The 19,783-nt window shown below is 39.2% G+C and overlaps 1 protein-coding gene across 2 annotated transcripts in view; it reads left to right on the forward strand.

The window, feature by feature from the left end:
* FASN (fatty acid synthase) overlaps positions 1–19,783 on the forward strand; it is a 71,757-nt gene that overhangs the window by 18,112 nt on the left and 33,862 nt on the right. For both annotated transcript variants that reach the window (XM_039344280.1, XM_039344290.1), the window contains 16 exons: positions 77–277; positions 1,707–1,829; positions 3,014–3,129; positions 3,567–3,701; positions 4,166–4,625; positions 4,836–5,023; positions 5,724–5,913; positions 8,496–8,590; positions 9,122–9,256; positions 9,353–9,556; positions 16,653–16,768; positions 17,224–17,399; positions 17,709–17,900; positions 18,210–18,290; positions 18,405–18,590; positions 19,402–19,581. In XM_039344280.1, the coding sequence (XP_039200214.1) occupies positions 77–277; positions 1,707–1,829; positions 3,014–3,129; positions 3,567–3,701; positions 4,166–4,625; positions 4,836–5,023; positions 5,724–5,913; positions 8,496–8,590; positions 9,122–9,256; positions 9,353–9,556; positions 16,653–16,768; positions 17,224–17,399; positions 17,709–17,900; positions 18,210–18,290; positions 18,405–18,590; positions 19,402–19,581 (2,778 nt within the window). The remainder of the gene's footprint in view (positions 1–76; positions 278–1,706; positions 1,830–3,013; positions 3,130–3,566; positions 3,702–4,165; positions 4,626–4,835; positions 5,024–5,723; positions 5,914–8,495; positions 8,591–9,121; positions 9,257–9,352; positions 9,557–16,652; positions 16,769–17,223; positions 17,400–17,708; positions 17,901–18,209; positions 18,291–18,404; positions 18,591–19,401; positions 19,582–19,783) is intronic.

Below are 19,783 nucleotides of genomic sequence, written 5' to 3' on the forward strand. Positions count from 1 at the left end.
GGGCAGATGTGGCAGATAACTGTGAAAAAGTTTATAAAGTTGGTAATCTGTCTTTTCATGGCTTGTACTTTCAAAGGACCCAGTATGTCCATTGACACAGCCTGTTCCTCTGGCCTTGTTGCTCTGGACAATGCTTACAAAGCAATCAGCAGTGGACAGTGTGAATCGGCTCTTGTAGGTGGAGTCAACCTTATCCTGAAACCCAACACATCTGTACAGTTCATGAAGCTTGGCATGTTAAGCCCAGAAGGGACCTGCAAATCTTTTGATGCTGAAGGTAATAAGATTGTTTTTCTCACTGTTACATATTTAGGTCAAATGTTATAAGGATTTGAGTATGAGGATAAAATATTTGTTTTCAGAGCTTTCATTTAACTAGAAAAGCCAAAGAAGCTGTGTGTGTGTGGGTTCCCCCCCCCCAGGCTCTTTAGCAGTAATGAATTAATTTGAATTGCCTTTTTAATTTGAGAACTATTTGGGAGGTTCAGATCAGGCAAGGAAGCTAGCAACAGGGAAAGCAGACTGTTTTGAAGTATTACTTGCCTCTAGTAAGGTTATGTTGCTCCTTCTCCATAAATTGCAGCTTTGATAAAAAAGCTAAAAATTTAGAAAAATGCAAGGGACATATATGATTCCATAAAGTTTGAAGAGTGGCAAAGAAATTATATGGCAAAAAAGCCACTTAGAGCGTAGTTTGTTTGTACTACATAAATGAAATACGTTTAAGTTTTAAAAATATAGCAAAAAATGAGAGAAAACATATAAACCAATCTAATTTGCAAGCTAATTCTATATTTTTTTCTTTTTAAGATAATTCTTTTAAATCAGTGGTTCTCAACCTTTCTAATGCCGCGACCCCATAATACAGTTCCCCATGTTGTGGTGACCCCCAACCACTTATACATCACCGGGTGCCAGGGGTGTGGCCAAAGAAAAGGGGGGAAAATGGCGGACAGCCTTGTTTGGCGACCCCCGTGAAATGGTCGTTTGACCCCAAATGGGGTCCCGACCCACAGGTTGAGAACCACTGTTTTAAATGAATACTTGTTAAAAACCAATACTTTATTATTAACTTCAACTAATTTTAGAATTACAAAAGAAGTTTTAATATGATGGCCTTCAGATTGTGGTGATGATAAGCATTTTACATAGAGACTACAAGGAGAATTAGTGTAAATGGTAAATTTTAAATATACATATTTGAGATACATTTAGTTACAGTTTTTCCTATATATGGTAATGTTTTTTGATTGGGAGAAGATTTTATAATACAATTTTCTCTGTAACATTTAATATACCATCAAAATATGTTAGGGAATATTACTAATTTCCTTATAAAATTAATACCCATAATAATAAAATATCTGAAAAACAGAATTGTGACCTTTATGCCAGACAATTAGTAAAATTATGGAAAATAGGGTCTGTGCCAGTGTGATAATCAAAAGAATAAACCAAATTGGAATAATAGAACATAGTGTAAGATTCTTGCATAAATTTATTCTGCTAATCAATTATTTTCTGTAATAGTGACAACTCTAAAAATATGTGGAATTGAAAAATCCCCAATCTTAAATATGAGAATGAACATGATTTAGTATTTTTTACATTTTGGTTGCCCAGCACTTTTGAAAACAAAGATTAGAAATCCAAGTATTAAAACAGGAATATAGTCTGAAGCTGTTGCTTTTATTGGATTTTTGCAGGGAATGGCTATTGTCGTTCTGAAGCAGTTGTAGCTGTGTTTCTGACTAAGAAACCAAAAGCCAAACGGATTTACGCTACCATAGTAAATTCTGGAATTAACACAGATGGATTCAAGGAACAAGGTAAAATATTATTCCCTTTCTTGGAGTTCTAAGGTTTTAAGAATTATGCAGAAAACAGAGCAGTGTTCTTCTTGAATTAGAAATGTCCATACCATATTTTAATCAACTGGTATTTCTCATTGGTTCCTATTTTGGTATCATCTACTTCACTGGTGTGTACACTGATTATCAACAGCTCTCCAGAACTCCAGAAAAATGATTTCCTTTAAGAGTGTCTCTCTCTCTACAATCATCCAGCAATTAATGTAGGCTACTAAAGTTTGCAGCAGAAGTTGACACTTCATCATAGCAGCTACCTCTTTCCCTCTTTACTTAGAAAAAAAAATGAATAGATGCCTGAATATTCTGCCATTTTAAAAATATTAAGGCCATATAGGAAAACTCATGGTACACAGGCTGTGTGTGGTCTCAGAGCCAATGTTTATGCAAACTTCTGATAGTCTCTCCACAGGAATTTAATGGCAAAGTTGAACAATGAGACCTGTTGATTTTCAGTAAGAAACAAATGAAAATAGGAACAGTAAACCGGAGATTGACTTAACACACCTATAATATTTAACTCCCAGATCCAAAAAATGAACAAAGTAGAGCAATTCCACAGTAATAAAAGCCTCAGGTGGAAATGCCCTTATAAGAAATCCTTCCTTGTGAAGCATGAAAACACACCCCAATGAATGACTCAGCATTCACTGAGTCACTGAGAACACATCGATGTTTCTGTGCTACCTGAGAAATTGCTGGTTTTAAAAATGTTCTGCAAGTTGCCTTTTTTTCTTTGCAAAATTGAAGTTTTCAAAATTGAATATTTTACATGAATTCACCATAATCATATGTTCTAGTAAACATAAGTTTTTTGAATATTCAAAGCACTGCACATGAACAATTCTGGTTAAACCTTATATTACTAGATATAATACATAGTAGTTCTGTTCCCAGGATCAGCTGAGGGTTTCTTAGTGGTTTACATTTATAGTCAATTATGTTTCTTTTAAAAATATTAATTTCAAAATTTTGCAGAGAAATGTAGCATTTATGTCACACTCTAATAGTACAATTATACATATCTAATTACAAGGATCTCATAAATGGACTCTTCTAAGTGATTTGATATAGGATCGTATGTTAAGTGAGGATGCTTTGGTACTTCATATAAGATTGAGAACTAATGGTTCTTCTTACTTTAGGGGTAACATTTCCTTCTGGATGGATGCAGCAACAGTTGGTCAGTTCTCTGTACAAAGAGTCTGGAATTAAACCTGAAGAAGTAGAATATATAGAAGCCCATGGCACAGGCACAAAGGTACATTCTATTTCTATTTTGATTCTTTTCTTTTGATGCTCATTGTAATTCTCCTAGAGTTTTAACATCTTTTTTTGTACTCTTCTAGCTGAACTAGAAAAAAACAGATTTCCGATTTAAAATTTTCATTGGAGAAGACACTCCCTCAGCAAACCATGATCCAGCCTCTTCTTTTATCCCAATATTTCAGTAACATTCAAATTGGTTTATAATTTCAAAATCTCCCTAATGAATATGACCAGAGTAATACTGGAAGATTTGGACTGCATATAAAGAATTATTCCTATCTTAGATATGCATGCTGGCTCCCCACTAGGCTCAATCATAGTATCTACCTTCAACCATATTATCTGTATATATAACTTTATAAGAAAACTAACAGAATGAAGCAGACATTCGTTAACTCTGAAATCTTCCAATGTTTCTTTTACTCTTAGGTTGGGGATCCACAGGAAGTGAATGGCATTATAAATGTCTTTTGCCAATCAGAGCGGCCACCGTTGTTGATTGGATCAACAAAATCTAACATGGGCCATCCAGAACCAGCTTCTGGTCTTGCAGCTTTAGCAAAGGTAAAGATTTTATACTTTTCTCATTGTATATGTTACTCACACTTGTGTTATGAATGAGAATAGAGCAGAACGATCATTTCTAAGTGAACCAATACAGAGAAAAAAGTTTAGGCTCATTGATCCTTATGGGTGAAAGCGGGAGGAAAGTGCAAAGTTGTGAACACAGAAAAGGAGAGAGAATGGGGAGGAAGGAGAAATATAGAACAGATATATATGATGATGTTGATGAACAGAATGTTTCCTTAATTTTGAAGCTTCCACAATATAGAAAAAAAGACTCCAGCAATTCTATTTTCAAATATCTGAGGGCAGAATGGGAGATTTTACAGGGTCTTAAAGTCTTCATATGCAACTTAAGAGACTAGGGTTTTTTTTAGCCTTCATGGTCGATGCCAAAATTATACCTCTATATTATACTTATTACAAAACGAGTATTCAATCTTGTTATGTTTTCTCTGTTTCAGGTTGTTTTGTCATTTGAGCATGGCATATGGGCACCAAATCTCCATTACAACACCCCAAATCCAGATATCCCTGCCTTAGAAGACGGCCGCCTACAAGTAGTTACCAAGCCAACCCCCATTAAAGGCCACCTTGCTGGAATCAACTCTTTTGGCTTTGGAGGTTCAAATGCTCATGTCATCCTGAGAGCCAACAGGAACAAATCACTCCCACCAGAAGCTCCCAATTTGCCACGATTGTTACAGTTTTGCGGAAGGACTCAAGAAGCAGTAGAAACGCTAATCGAGCAGAGCTGCAAGATGCAGGAACACACTGCATATCTGAGCATGCTTAACGATATCTCTGGGGTATCGGTATCATCCATGCCCTACAGGGGCTACACCTTGATTGGAAGTGAGAGCGATATAAAGGAAGTTCAAATTGCCCAGACCTCAGGGAGACCACTGTGGTACATTTGTTCAGGTAATTGCTCTACCTTTTTTTTTTTTTTCCCCTCCAGCTCCATTCAGTCGCAGAACAGCCTTGAAACTGCTTGGCTCACCTTCATATATGCGCTGCTGACTGGAGGGTTTCACATCTTCTGGGACAGAATTTTTAAATGCTGCTCCAAATGTCACATCAAAAATTCATTTGCTAATAATAGCAAGGGTTTTCTCCTTCTTCATTTTTCAGGCATGGGAACACAGTGGAAAGGGATGGGCCTCAGCCTAATGAAGCTTGATCTCTTCCGACAGTCCATCTTGCGTTCAGATGAGGCTCTGAAGGACACAGGCTTGAAAGTGTCGGATCTTCTTTTGAGTTCAGATGAAAATGCCTTTAATGAAACAGTAAATGCATTTGTTGGGCTTGCAGCTATTCAGGTAGGAAGGATGGATCTACTTTGGCAAGTGGCTTTGATGCACACAAGCTTTGTTACAGAGTGGAGATTTATTTTAGTCATAGTCTGGTGCAATAGTTCGCAGTTGTAGGAACTAGGCTGGTGGGATGCTTGAAAGATGGGATGGGTGACATGATACTTCCGCAATGTTTTGAATTTCTGCCCCAAATAGATTATTATAGCAAAGTATTATGGGAATTGTAATTAAAAACATTTCAAGGATACCTAGTCCCAAGTTAATGTCATTTCAACCCATAGAGATTAATGTTCAAACCTTATTTATCATAGAGTTGGCTGGGTGACTCATTGTGACTCATGCTGAGTCAGGTACTTATCTGCCAACTTTAAGATGAGAACAAGGAGAATATAATTCTCTGTCTTGAGCATCATGAAGGAAAAATAGAAAACAAGACGTTAATAATAAACACTAATAATGTCACATTAAGGCTTAATTGCAAGTATACTTGAAAATACACTTCTGCCTTAACATATGCAAGAATAGGGCTTTTCAACCTGTGGTACGCGTACCACTAGTGGTATTTCGGCACCTGGCAGGTGATACGCGTATGATTAGGCACTCTTAGGAACTGTGCACTGTGAATAATAGATGATGATGCTCACCTGAATAGGCTTGCAGGTGCTGTTTCCCGTATGTAAATCTAGCAACAATATTCTCTCCACAGATTGCACAAATTGATGTTTTAAGGGCTGCAGGTTTGCAGCCTGATGGGATTATTGGTCACTCAGTCGGAGAACTGGCCTGTGGCTATGCAGATAACTCCCTAACACATGAAGAAGTAATTCTCTCAGCTTACTGGAGAGGAAGATGCGTCAAAGAAGCAAAATTGCCACCAGGAGGCATGGCCGCTGTTGGTAAGTAAAAGTTCTTCATGAATATTGAGAAAAAAATCTGAGTTATAACTTGAGGAGGGAATCTACACAGCACGCTAATGCTTAAACTTGAATTAACACTATCACATCCATATAATGCACTGTCTCCAAACCAACTATTTTATGATTTAGGGACGACAACCTGGTTCACACAATGGACTATAGCTACTGAAACCTTATTGGCTTGTATCTTTTATGCAAAGAATGAACAATTCCAGCTATCATAATGGTTTGCTTTCTTTACACCACTATGTTCAAATAGCTGAGTATTCCAGTGTATTCTGATATCACATAAAACTGGTGATTCTTTTCTATTTCTGCTTTGTTTGTCTGTTTTGAGAGTGATCATAGAGCCCAACTTTTCATCTTGCCGCCCCTCTAGACATGTTGGATTATAACCTTGGTTATTTATGCAACATAGTTGTGATGGGAGTTTGGGAAAAGTTACAGCATACTAAAGAAGCTTTTACAGAAACTATTGAAAATATGGGTAGACCTAAAAAGCCAATGAGGCATTTTCCTTATGTTGTACTGATCTTTAAAACTGCTTCTTAGTCACTGATAAATCTGGATTTTTAAAATGTCAATGTTTGCCATCAATTTAGGCAAGCTGTGCTTATTGCTCTTCAGTCACTAAAAGAAAATATTAATCTACTTCATCAGGCTATTGGCATTCGAAGTTGTAAACCTGTTTGCTGACAACAACTATTGCTATAAATACTGCTATTGTCAATGAGTTTAGTTTAAAAGGATGTACAAAAGAGATTTTATGCCTCATCCCATAATTTCACTGGGGTGTAGGATGGAGAATTGGCTCTCTAATTATATGGAAATGAACTTTGGCAAGGGTTAAACCTCAAAGGCTCAGAAATAAACGTCTATGGCCTTAGGAAGATCTAGTTCATTGTGTATTAAGCAAGAAAACGAGTTGGATTTAGGTATTACAAAATCCATTAGAAATATTGGGCCTGTGAGATTCTTAACAGAGGCGAATACTGTACCCTGTGCTTGAGTAAGAAATTGGACTTGAAAATTATATTTTATTTTTGTCAATGGAATATCGCAAGAAAGAAGAGCCATTAAAAAAATATGCTAGAAATAGTCATTGTTTCCCAACAAGCCCACGCATCTTTTCTTTGTTGAGCTGTTGTCTCTAATCAACCAGGTTTGGCAACTTTATGAAACAATGGATACATCTGCAAAACTTGTTTTCCAAAAGCAACTTGTCAGTAAAGTGTGTGTGCTTTATGGAGTATAGTCTTTCTTTCAATCTTTCTTTGGGTGATCAAAACAGGATTCCTTGTCCTCTCACCCAAGTGCTATTTCAATTAATTGATGATGGGGGGGGAGGGGGAAGTGTTTCCTCCTGGCATGGCTATTTCTGGTATTGTTTTCTTTTGTTTATAAACCTTGCAAGTGGTTCAGAATGATGTATATTAGTGGGCAGCCATAGAAGTCAATTAATAAATGAGTGAGCGTTCCTACTTGAATGTCATGTGTCTGGTTTGATATTTTAGCATTTTAATTTTTTTAAAAAATACTGTATCAGCCACTGGAATGAATTGAGATTGTTGCTTTTGCTGGTTAATTGAAGCAACAGTTGGCAACCTCAATTAATTTTCTTAAGTTTAGTGGAATCCGAGTTTGCCAGAAAATGTCTGTACCTAAGGACAGTCTACAATTGTGTGTGTATGGCTTGTTTTAGTTATTTGCATCATCCAATTCAACAATGCAAACCTTGTTGAATTAACATGACATAAAATGTTTAAATGTTCAATTAAGACAATATAACATATGATTTAATACAATATAAAATAAAATATAAAAGGCCCAGTTTTGGACTAGAACTTGTAATAGGAGAGAGCTTTGTGAATAAGTTGACAATGTTTCAGTGTGGAAGTTGGATGATAAGAATAGAGCAGTGGTGGCGAACCTATGGCACTGGTGCCAGAGACGGCACTAGGAGCACTCTCTGTGGGCACACACACCGTCAGTCAAGCCCCGCCTCCTCCCACGGCCCCCTTCTCACCAGCAGCCCATCCGGAGGAGAATCGCCCCTGGATGCAGCCCATACGAAGCAGCGCAGCCAAGGACATCGTAGCCAGGGAGTGGGAACAAGACTTTGCCCTTGCGCCCCATCGCACACAGTTGATGCTGCGGGGCATGGGCGGAGGTCATGGCCACCATGATGCTGCTGGGCTGCCTGGGTGATCTGTGGCGGGCCGTGGAGATGGTGGGTGGTCCAGCGGGCAGGGCAGAATGGGGGTGGGGGGCGGTTTTGGGGCACTCGGTCTCTAAAAGGTTCACCATCACTGGAATACAGCATATGAATGACGGGATGTGTTTTCGATTGCACTATTTTGGTACAGAATGATCAGATGCTGTTCTAATTGGGAGCTTTGAGAATGGTAGCCCAACGTATTTGATATCAAGGGAAAACTTTGTGGCTCATATTTATTCAAAAATTTGAGGACCCTGTTCTAGTCCCTAAGCTGTATGAACACTTAAAATGCTCATTTAACCTCATTGAATTCGACTTATCTGAAGTAACCTGTCCTTTTCAGGTCTGACATGGGAGGAATGCAGGGAAAAGTGCCCTCCAGGAGTGGTACCTGCCTGTCACAATGCCGAAGACACTGTCACCATCTCAGGCCCTCAGGTAAAATGGCAGTGTGAACTATATTTCAAATGTTAGCATTTAGGGTATTAGCTGCATGTCCTCAATACCATCTCAGCTGGGTCAACTGGATATAAAAGCTCAATGCTGTTCAGATAATTAAACTCACTTGTATTTATGAAAACCCTTAGCTTTAAGAGTTGCCAGCAGGCTGTGTGAATGCTAACCAAGGGTCACATTCAGGATGAGGATTATGGACTGCCTTGATTGCCTTCTGCATAGAACAGCAAGATAGAGGAGAGTAAATAATATAGAATAGCATATAGGGAGAGATAATATTATTTCAGTTTGTTTGGACAGTTCAGGAGAACATGTAAGAAACAACAGTATTAGCTCCTGGAATACTTAATAGTTTGTTTAATATTAAATGTAGACTATCTACATTGGAGCTCACTTCCATTACATTGGAAGTAATGGATGCCCTTCAGGCAGCAGGGCCCAAGTGTATGATGCAAGTAACTCTAAACTATTGGAATAACTCCAAATGGTTATTAATTTTTGCTAATTTTTTAGGATGCTGTAACCAAATTTGTGTCTAAATTGAAATCAGAAGGTGTGTTTGCGAAAGAAGTGCTGAGTGCTGGAGTTGCTTTCCATTCCTACTATATGGCTTCAATTGCACCAGTGTTGCTGAGTGCCCTGCAGAAGGTAATACTCTGGGAGGATCCAGCACCAGGGAGGAGAGGCTCTGCTCAACAGAAGTGACATCCAATATTTGCCTGTCCTTTTATTTGGTCCTTTTAGGTTATCCTAAATCCAAAGCCTCGCTCATCCCGCTGGATCAGTACTTCTATCCCTGAAAGCCAGTGGCAAAGTGAGCTGGCTCAGAATTCCTCTGCTGAGTATCATGTGAATAATCTTGTCAACCCAGTCTTGTTCCACGATGGTCTGAAGCACGTTCCAGATAACGCAGTGGTAGTGGAAATCGCTCCACATGCTCTTCTACAGGTATTACTCTTGGGGATTACCATGAGTAAAAGTTAGTAAGAATATCCTAGGGCCAGTCTTCCCAAAATTGGTGTCTCCAGATGTGTTGTAGTTGAACATTCCCAAAATTTCCATCAGTCGAATATCTCCTGAAGCACCCATTTGTGGAAGTCTGCTGGGTCTTCCTCGCCAGTTCATACTTTCCTCTGTGTTTCTAAATACCGTGTAGCTTTTCTGCATTTGCTTTAATTTGCTGCTCAGCATTCATAATACTTTTTGAAACCAAAAGGGGAGAAGCCATTTAATTAATATCATTTGGGAATAGAAAATGGAGCAGAAAATTAAATCATAGCCATCTCTCCACAACTATTCAATCATGAATATCTACAAATGGAAAAACACTGGAAGTTTTTAAGACGAGATTGGACAGCCATTTGTCCGAAATGGTGTAGGGTTTCCTGCCCGAGCAAGGGGTTGGACTAGATGACCTCCAAGGTCCCTTCCAACTTTACTACTACTATTATTATAAATACCATATGTTTTGTAATACTTAGTGTTATAGGGTTGTGATGTGGTGTTTGTAACTCATAGTCAGTTTGAAAGGTTGATCGTGCTGGTTTTGTGCTGCTCATTGGTTTCTAGAAATAAAGTCTGTGTAACTTTTATCTCTAGGTTTCCCAACTGTTCTCAGAAAATTGAGTTAGAGCAATTCATTTCTTAGTTTTTATGAGGAACAGAATTACAACATCTAAAATCTTTATTACAGGCTTAGATCAGTATAGCTAGGACAATAAAAGCAATGGCAACAAAGGTCCAATTTTCGCAAGTTAGAATTAAAATGTGCAAAAAGTGCCAGGCTTGCATATTCAACAATGGGCTAAACTAGAATGGAGTTACAGGAGTACATTGACTTTCTATTTAAACTGCTCAGGTAATTCTAAGAAGTTACAATTTGGAACGTATCATGAAGTTTCAGGAAACACTCCCTGAATTATTTATTACTGTAGTTATTTATGTGTTTAATTTTTTGGGCTGCCCGCTCACCAGGAAACTAGGACTCTAACAGTACAACTCTATTTATGCTACTTTAAAGGCAAGTACATTGGAATTTACAGATAGTCTTCGACTTACAACCATTTATTTTGTTTAGTGACCATTCCAAATTACAACGGCACTGAAAAAAGTGACAATTTTCACACTTACGATAAGTTGCAGCGTCCCCATGGTCACATGATCAGAATTTGGACTCTTGGAAACTGACATGTGTTTATCATGCTTGCAGTGTCCTGGGGTCATGTGATCTCCATTTGTAACCTTCCCAGCCGGTTTCTAACAAGCAAAGTCAATGCGGGAAGTCAGATTCGCTTAATGACCACATCATTCGCTTAACAACTGTGGCAAAAATGTTGTAAAATGCAGCAAAACTCATTTAACAACTGCCTTGCTTAGCAACGGAAATTTTGAGCTCAGGTGTAGTTGTAAGTCAAGAACTACCTGAAGTGGGAGTTACTCCTAGATATTCACGTGTAAGTTTACATCCTTGAGAGACACAATTGCTTTTCTGTTTTGAAAGGACAGGAAGAGTAGCTTCAGAGGTTTACCATTCTGCTTACTTGTGTGGTTTTGGTTTCTTAGGGTTCTTTTGTGTGTGTGTTTTTGAGTGAAGATTATCAAATTTTGCCTTTGCTGCAAAACCACATTATTATCTTGTGTTTCTAAGTTTGTTTAGAAGTTTATCCTGATTTACTGGGAGCAATTACTGAGTAATATCAGGCGTTTTTGTACTGATGTGATGCAAAACCAATATCTATAAGGGTGTTCGGTTGTCATTCTTTATAAAAAGAGGTCACTATAACTGGCCAATTTTAATTTTAGAAATAATGCATTGTAGCAAAATCTGTTTCTTAGGAAGGCACCCTTCCCATAATAAAATAAACTCATTAAGAATTGATAGTTAAAAACTGTTGGGGGAGGGAGAGAAAACCCATCTTTGTGATCTATGTCAGAGGTCCCGAACCTTTCCAGTTTGGCAGTCTGGAGGGAAAGGGAGGAGCAGGTAAATTTGCGCGTGCATGCACAAATGGGCCGTGCCCACTGCAGCAGCACTAGTGCCTGCACACATGCGCAAATGGAGCCATGCACACCCGCACGCATGAGCAAACGGGGCCACTACCCCTCCCCTCATGCCGGTGTTAGTGCGAGTGAGGGGAGTGTGCACACATGTGCATGCACTCTCCAGCCATTCCCGCGGCCCGGTAGCCAAGAAGCCACAGATTGGTACTGGGCTGTGGCCCACAGGTTGGGGACCCCTGATCTATGTATCCCTAATTATCCATGACAGAAACATCTTCATGGGTTTGCAAAATTAGGTGCAGCATTGTTTGCAGAAGATGTTTTTGTACTGCAGTGCCTTAATTCTGAATTCCCCATTTTCATCTGTAAACTTTCCCTTTTCACCTACCGTATAAGTAAAACTTGCTAATATTATCCATGTAGCAGTTGTCCTGTCCGACAGAGTTTTTCTAGGCTGTTGTCCCACAGAGTCTTACTATGATGACTTCATTTATTGTGTTTTGAGCCTATGAAGTTTGGAATTTGATTTCCCAAAAGCGCTTCAAAGGACATAAAAGCACGAGCGTGGTATTTGTCTGCAGCACTAGCATGTTTTCCTGGGAACAAGTAACTGCTCTGGAATATTTTGTGGCACAGCACTGCATCCCCCTTTTTTCAAAGTAGAAGGAAGAAGTGAACTTCTGACTTTGGGAGAGGGACCGGATCATTAGGGAACGATGGCAGGAACAGTTCCTGAACAAATCCTGGTATGATTTAGTTGCATCTCCAGAAGTCACAGGGAGGTGTCAAATGCTGCAACTGGTGTTATAACAGCAAGTTGGTTTCCTCACTGAGTGTTGACATAGATGTGTAGTTGTATGACATTTTAGAGTTATAGGGTTTTATAAGCACCTACTCTCAGCATTGCGTCAAAAGCTATTGGTATTGCTTTAGAAGAACTGCTTTAATGCATCATTTCTTCCAATGCTACAGTATTCCTGCCATTCTTAGCATCAAGGAGCAAGAAAAATCATTATTTGTTTCCTCAGCTTCAGATCCCTCTATCAAAGGGTGACTGATAAATAAGGAAAGCTCTAGAAAGCAAACTTTGAAAAACCTTCTTGATTAAAATAATAATAACGATGATGATGATGATGAAACGAATATGAAAAACATGAAGGTATCTGTATTGATTAGTTTAAGGTCAAAATAGATGAAGGATTTTGAAAGCTCATGCTGCTTATAATATTCAGCGCTAAAAATGTTTTGCTTTCTGCAATAAAATAAAGAAAACTTACATTAATCAAAAGGACAGAAAATTAGTGCAAAGAGCACTTGTTTAAACCAATGTCAGAGAAATATATTAAGAGCACTGAATAGGCCCTGGGTAAATCTGCTAATGAATAATAACTTCTGTAAGCATCAGAGCCTCCTCAAAGATGTGACATATCAGGGAAAGCCCCAATGTAGATTGTCCCCTCATACTTTGGTTAGTGGTTCAAGAGAATAAAGAAATAACTTCTGTATTTTTAATTGCTTGAGGAAATGCAGTGAACTGTACCTATACGTTGTTAGAATAAACTTCCATATCCTATATCAGGGGTCTTCAGACTCGGCCCTTTTATGATTCATAGACTTCAACTCCCAGAATTCCTCAGCCAGGCATGCTGGCTGAGGAATTCTGGGAGTTGAAGTCCATAAGTCATAAAAAGGGCCGAGTCTGAAGACCCCTTTCTTATATGCACTGCTGAATAAATCATGAAGAGAAGACATCAGCTTATTTGTTCTGCCTATCTTGGCCTCTCTGCACATGCACCGGAACCCTTGCATACAGGTTAATTACAATCAGGAAGGCTAACACTGAGAAAGAAAGAGAAGAAGCCAGACCTAGTAAAGGTTATGAGGCAAAGTACACTTACATCTTTGAAGAACTGAACACTTGATTTTTTAGGCCAAATAGGTTTTTCTTTCTCAAGAGAAAAATGGAAAAAAAGATAAAAAGGACAAGTCATCTGAGCATCCACAGAGCATAGAGAAAAGTCCACACAATAGTTTGCGTTGTGCAGTTAGACTGACGGAGAACCAGAAGGCAAGATGCAAGTCCCATCAGAAGAGAGGGACATCTGGGGAATGAAATAGCTTAGATTTTCTTGAAATATCTATCTAGGGCAGTAGTGGCAAACCTATGGCATGTATGCCAGAGGTGGCACTCGGAGCCCTCTCTGTGGGCACACACACCGTTGCCCCAGCCCCGCCTCCTCCCATGGCCCTCTCCTCACCAGCAGCCCCCCATAGATGCGGCCCTTGGGAAGCAGCGCAGCCAAGGAGAGGGCAGCGGGGACAGGACTCCGCCATTGCGCCCCATCGCGCACAGATGATGCTGCAGGGCACAGGCGGAGGGTGCGGCCGCCATGGGCTTCTTGGGTGATCTGTGGCGGGCCGTGGAGGTGGTGGGTGGCCCAGCAGGCAGGGCAGAGCAGGGACGGGGGTGGGGATGGTTTTTGGACACTCGGTCTCTAAAAGGTTTGCCATCACTGATCTAGGGAGAAGAATAATGCACAAAGGTAAATGAAGCAATGGCTTAGATTGTGCAATTTGAAAGTGCAATTATGCAACAGATATTAAGCTTTGTTGTAAATTTGGATCTACTTAGCATTAGACTTCTTTTCCAGTTTTTCCAGTCCAGTGTGCAAGTTATACCACAGATGTCTTATGTAAAACATAACCCATAAAATGATGTGTCTAGTCTAAATGTGTTAGTGGAAGTTTGGTTTCTGATACTTGTTCTGATGTTTTGTTTTAATCTTAGTGCTTTATGTCAGGGCTTTTCAACCAGTGGTACGGGTACCACCTGTGGTACATTGGCACCTGGCAGGTGGTACGTGACCATCCCAGAAAAGTGGTAGTGGGGGAGGGGAATGAGCTGAACCAGTGGCAGCACCGCACAAGCTTGAGCGAGAGAGGGCTGGAGCTCAGGGCTCAGTGGAAGCGCCAGGATCTTCGCTTCTTCGGGACTGTCAGGGATCAGTGGAAGCATCAGGATCAGTGCCAGTCTCCAGCTGGAGCTCGGCACTGATCATGGTGCTTCCGCTGAGCCCAGAAGAAGCGCCAGGATCAGCTGGAGTGTTGCAGCAACTCCAGGGTCTTGTGATTTACATCCAGATGCTTGGCAACTGATTCATATTTATGACAGTCACAGTGTCCCAGGGTCATGTGAAGTGACCAAAACCTGCTGCAACCACCCAGCAGACGGGGGGGGGGGAATAAAAACCAAACACCCTCCACCCCACCCCTGCTGCCAATCCTCAACAGAAATGCTCACAACAACGAAAACCTTGGATAGGAGGAAGAGCACCGCCGGGTGGGCAGGCAGGTGTCTTGCTCGGCTGTGGCTTGGGGGGCACTTTTTTCAGTGCCATCGTAACTTCAAACAGTCACTAAGCAAACTGTTGTAAGTCAAGGACTACCTGTACTTCATCACTTTTTTCTTTCTTTCTTTCTTTTTTTGGTCATCAGGTTTTTGACACCTTGCTAGGCGACTGGTGGTACTCGGATGTTTCCATATTCTAAAAGTGGTACAATGGGTGAAAAGGTTGAAAAGTCCTGCTTTATGTATTTGCTACCTTTCCTGTCAAACACAGTGGATAAAAATTGGAGGTGGTCTTAGCCAATTTCACTTTTTCTCTGCAAGCCTTCTAAGCTCTTTTGAGAATTAGATGTGATCTCTTAGTCAAAATCATGGTCGTTTCAAATCCATGGCATTCTTTTTTATGCAATTAACTTGCGGTTAAGGAACCATCATCTTTTCTTAATGTGGCCTTTTTGGGCATTTATTATTTTGCCATTCAGGTGCTCCCAGCCAAGACTTTTATTATGCAATGCCCTTCCCTCACTTAGGGAATTTCACCAGCATTCCTGATGTCTTTTATCATCCTTACATATGCTTACTGCTTCTTTTATCTGAACAGAGCCTTTTGATTGGCAGTGCTAAGATCTTGGCAATTTATCTTGACAAATGTTTCTGGTTTGTGTGATAAAAGTGAAGGAAGAGGGTTCTTCTTGCAGGGTATTTAAATCAGAGAGGGCAGAAACTGTATCTGGACCTTCTGCTATCTAAGGTGATTAGAAATAACAAAATAATGAATTCTGGCTTCCCCTGTTTTTTTAAACATTGCTGTTAAAAGACATACAGTGATGAAATCTTATCCACTTTTACCAAAAACTAAGCCCTATTTTATTTAAAGCGGCATTTTCCCAAGTAATATCTACAATAGGGGTGTCAAACTGCCGGTTCATTATACTGAAGCTGCGCCCACCCCATTGCCGGCAATGGCAAAACCAGCCCAGTACGTTGTGCGACATCACATGACGTCGCGAGTTTGACACCCCTGATCTACAGTGTTAGGCAGGCTGCTGAACTGAGAAATTTGGGGGAAGAACAGTAATGGGGAGGACAATGAGCTCAGGACCCAAACTAAACATGCTCAAAGACATAGAAACTCCCAGAGTACGTCTTACTTTATATCTCTTCTGGTTGGGGGGTAGTTGTAGTTCCAGTTAAAATGAAGTAGAACTTGCAAATCTTACATCACTTTGTTCTAAAGTGAACTTGTTAATCCTTCTGAGAAGTCCTGACTGGCTATGTGTGCGTAGGAAGCTCATCAAAAGGCATTATATATTTTTTTTACCAGGCAGTTGGTAAACATTGACAGAACATAATGGGTACAAGGAGTTTTTTCTTTCAGGACAACAATAGCAGTGACAACCTTTTTTTTTTCCCCTTACACTGTTCTTATGCCCTAAGATACAGGCAGCTTTTCCCAGCACTTATAAAATGATGAGGAAAAAGTCATCTGTAACTTTACTAAATAAAATGAATGATTGTCTTAAAATTATTGTTGCTGATCTCTTCAACTGTTTCGTCTTCATGACACGCCCTTATTCCCCTGTCTCATAAAAACTTGCCTGTCAAAACAAGTTGACAATCATAATTAAGGAGATATTTTGGAACTGGGAAATGTGTAACTTTTTCTGATCATTTTTTTTTTAATCTCTAACTAACTAGGCAATCCTGAAAAGATCTTTGAAACAAACCTGCACCATTTTACCTTTGATGAAGAGGGAACACAAGAACAATCTGGAATTTTTCCTGACAAATGTTGGAAAAATCCACTTGACAGGGTAAGGGAATGAGTGAAAGGCCAGAGGGGAATATGACGGTCCAAATTTCATAATTGGATTGAATTGAATAGTACTATTATTTGTTTTGCCCCAACTACTTTATGTGACTATCGAAAGAAATCATTAAAAGGCTGAGGAAGAAACGCTGTATTTCTAATTGCCACTAAGATAAGGAATAAATGGATTGGGCATAAAAAGCATTCTGTATTGTTTACATATAAATGCTACCATTAAAAATCAAAGTTTTGTTTGTGTTGCTGCAAGGGTATCAATAGGAGGAATCATGGAGGAAAAGTATTTTATGTTTTATAAAAGGTCAAACAAGAGTCCCTGTGGTGGTGTTGGGTCATCCTTCTCATGCTGATGCTTCGCTAAAACTCGCTTTCCAGGAGCTACTATTCTTGCTTCTGAGTGCTGGGTACAGTCTTCACAATTTTTTGTTTTTCTTTTCTTAGAATAAATGTCCTGGCAAACAATCTGTTTCCACGTGTCCAGTATCCAGTTCCGATGGGAACTCCACTTATTTCCCCTTACATTGCTTGGGATCACAGCCAGAACTGGGATGTCCCAAAACCTGAAGATTTTCCAACAGGGTCCGGAGGTTCTGGGGCAGCAACAGTCTACAATATTGGTATGTTCTAGAAGTCAATTGACTTCTTTTTTTGACCCCACCTCACTCCAAAAAGAAAAAGACATTTGAGCGGGATTTTAACAATCTCAAGAGAAAACATGTCCTAGTCTTTGTGTCAATTTAGTAGAAGAACTAGATGGGAAGCAGTAAGAATCGGAGAGCTGCTTTCTTTGAAACATCTCTGACACTGAAGCTAGGGTAGGAGAAAGTGTGAACAGATTAATGCTTGGGTATGGGTAATAGATACCAAACTAGGGTTTTAGCTGAAGTTCTAACATTCCTATATTGTTTGTCTATTGTTGTTAACAGATGTGAACCCTGAATCTCCTGATCATTACTTAGTGGGCCATTGCATTGATGGCAGAGTTCTCTATCCAGCAACTGGTTACTTGGTACTAGCCTGGCGCACTCTAGCACGCTCCCTGGGCACTACGATAGAAGAACTGCCTATCATGTTTGAAGATGTTACAATCCACCAGGCAACAATACTTCCCAAAAAAGGTGAGAGTAATAAATATTATCTGATCAAGCTGATTTCCTGAAATTCAAGTAACCAAATGTTCAGTAATAGGGTCTGGGAGGTTTTATTTTTTTAATCTGTTTATTTTTATATGAACTGGAATAACATGAAAGAGGGAAGATAAATTTTAAATGACTATCAATATAGCACATATTTCTTCATTTGGTAGCAGAGAAATATAGCGATATGTACCATAAATGCAAATACTGTACCCTTTCTGCTTTCTTTATTTTATTCATATATGATACTTGGATGTAGAGTCAATTCATTAATTTCTGTCTTCCTTTTAGGTTTAACACAGTTAGAGGTGAGACTCATGACTGCTTCCCAGTGTTTTGAAGTATCCGGAAATGGAAATCTGGCTGTGAGTGGTAAGTAAATAGTATCACGTTGTGTGTTGAAACAAAGAAAGAAAGAAAGAAAGAAAGACTGACTGTGCCTGCTTATTGATTCTCTCTCTTTCCTTTATGTGATGGACATATTAGGAAAAATTTGCATTTTGGAAGAAACTGCTCTCAATAACTTTCGAAACCAGCTTATTGATTTGAAAAACCAGCCAGATCCCTGCTCAGGAATTTCCTTATCCAAGGGGGACATTTACAAAGAGCTTCGTTTACGTGGTTATGATTATGGGCCAACGTTTCAAGGAGTCATGGAATCCAGCAGTAATGGTAACAGCATATCTAAATAGAAATCAGCATTATTATGTTTATTATGGTTGGTCCTACAATCATCCAGATGATTAGACTGGACTTGACATTTTTGTTCACCTACTGAGCCCTTCCCAAAGACCAAGGATAGGCAGCTGTTGTTGTTTGTTGGTGTTAAAGGCCCTGTCACAAGAAAGCTTTCCAAGTAAAGCTGCATTTTGCAATTGACTTTATTACAATTATAATTATTACAATTCATTTTCAAGATACTATCAATGTGGCTATTACTCCAACAATATCAAAATATTTAATTAAATTTCAAATTAATTGACAATATTAATAGCTTTTAATAGCTATTTATGCTTTTATTATATTCTATTATTTTGTAATTTTGAACACTTTTTGCAAGAAAGATAAGGGATGTATATGTAATTTTAATTATTCTAATAAATAGAAAACTCTTTTTTTAATCTGGTGCTTTCAAAGTGTCCGCTGACAACTCCCATAATTCCTGCATAACATGCTGTCTGGAACTATGGGGAATGTAATCCAAAATAGCAGCAGTTTATTAGATTAGGAAATCTATGAGATGAAATGAATTTATAATCTAAATACAGAAATACAAATATTTGCTTGGCAACTAGGGAAAATTTTGGGGAAGTAAAGATAATTGTGGACATTTTTCTTGAATTTCACTTGGAAAGCAGAGTAATTCTGTGTTGTGCCTACAGTTTTATACTGCATTTTCTTTCTTTTTCTTTTTTTTAACTTCTGACGAAAACTGCAGTGGCAAGGGGTGTTCTGTGCTAATTAGATTGTTTGCCATTGGCAGGAAATTCTGGGAAAATTTTGTGGAACGGGAACTGGGTGACATTTCTTGACACCATGCTGCATTTGATGATTTTGGGGGAAATGGGACGAAATCTGCGGTTGCCAACCAGAGTCCGTTCAGTGTGCATTGACCCAAAACTACATCTGGAGTGTGTTCGCAAATACACTGAAGAGACCGAAGGTAAAGAGCACCTTTCCATTTATTTTTTTATGTTTTGCTATCTGCAGCTCCTTTGGAAAAGCCAATGTGTTAAAATGATTGTTCCAGCCTGAATTGTAGGATGAATTTTGTACGGGTAGTCCTTGACTTATTAAGCCCTAAATTTCTTTTGCTAAGTGAGACAATGAAATGAATTTTGCCCCATTTCTACGATCTCTCTTGG

This window comes from Crotalus tigris, unplaced genomic scaffold (genome assembly GCF_016545835.1).
Source record: "Crotalus tigris isolate CLP2741 ecotype Arizona unplaced genomic scaffold, ASM1654583v1 scf7180000017551.9496454, whole genome shotgun sequence".
NCBI lineage: Eukaryota > Metazoa > Chordata > Lepidosauria > Squamata > Viperidae > Crotalus > Crotalus tigris.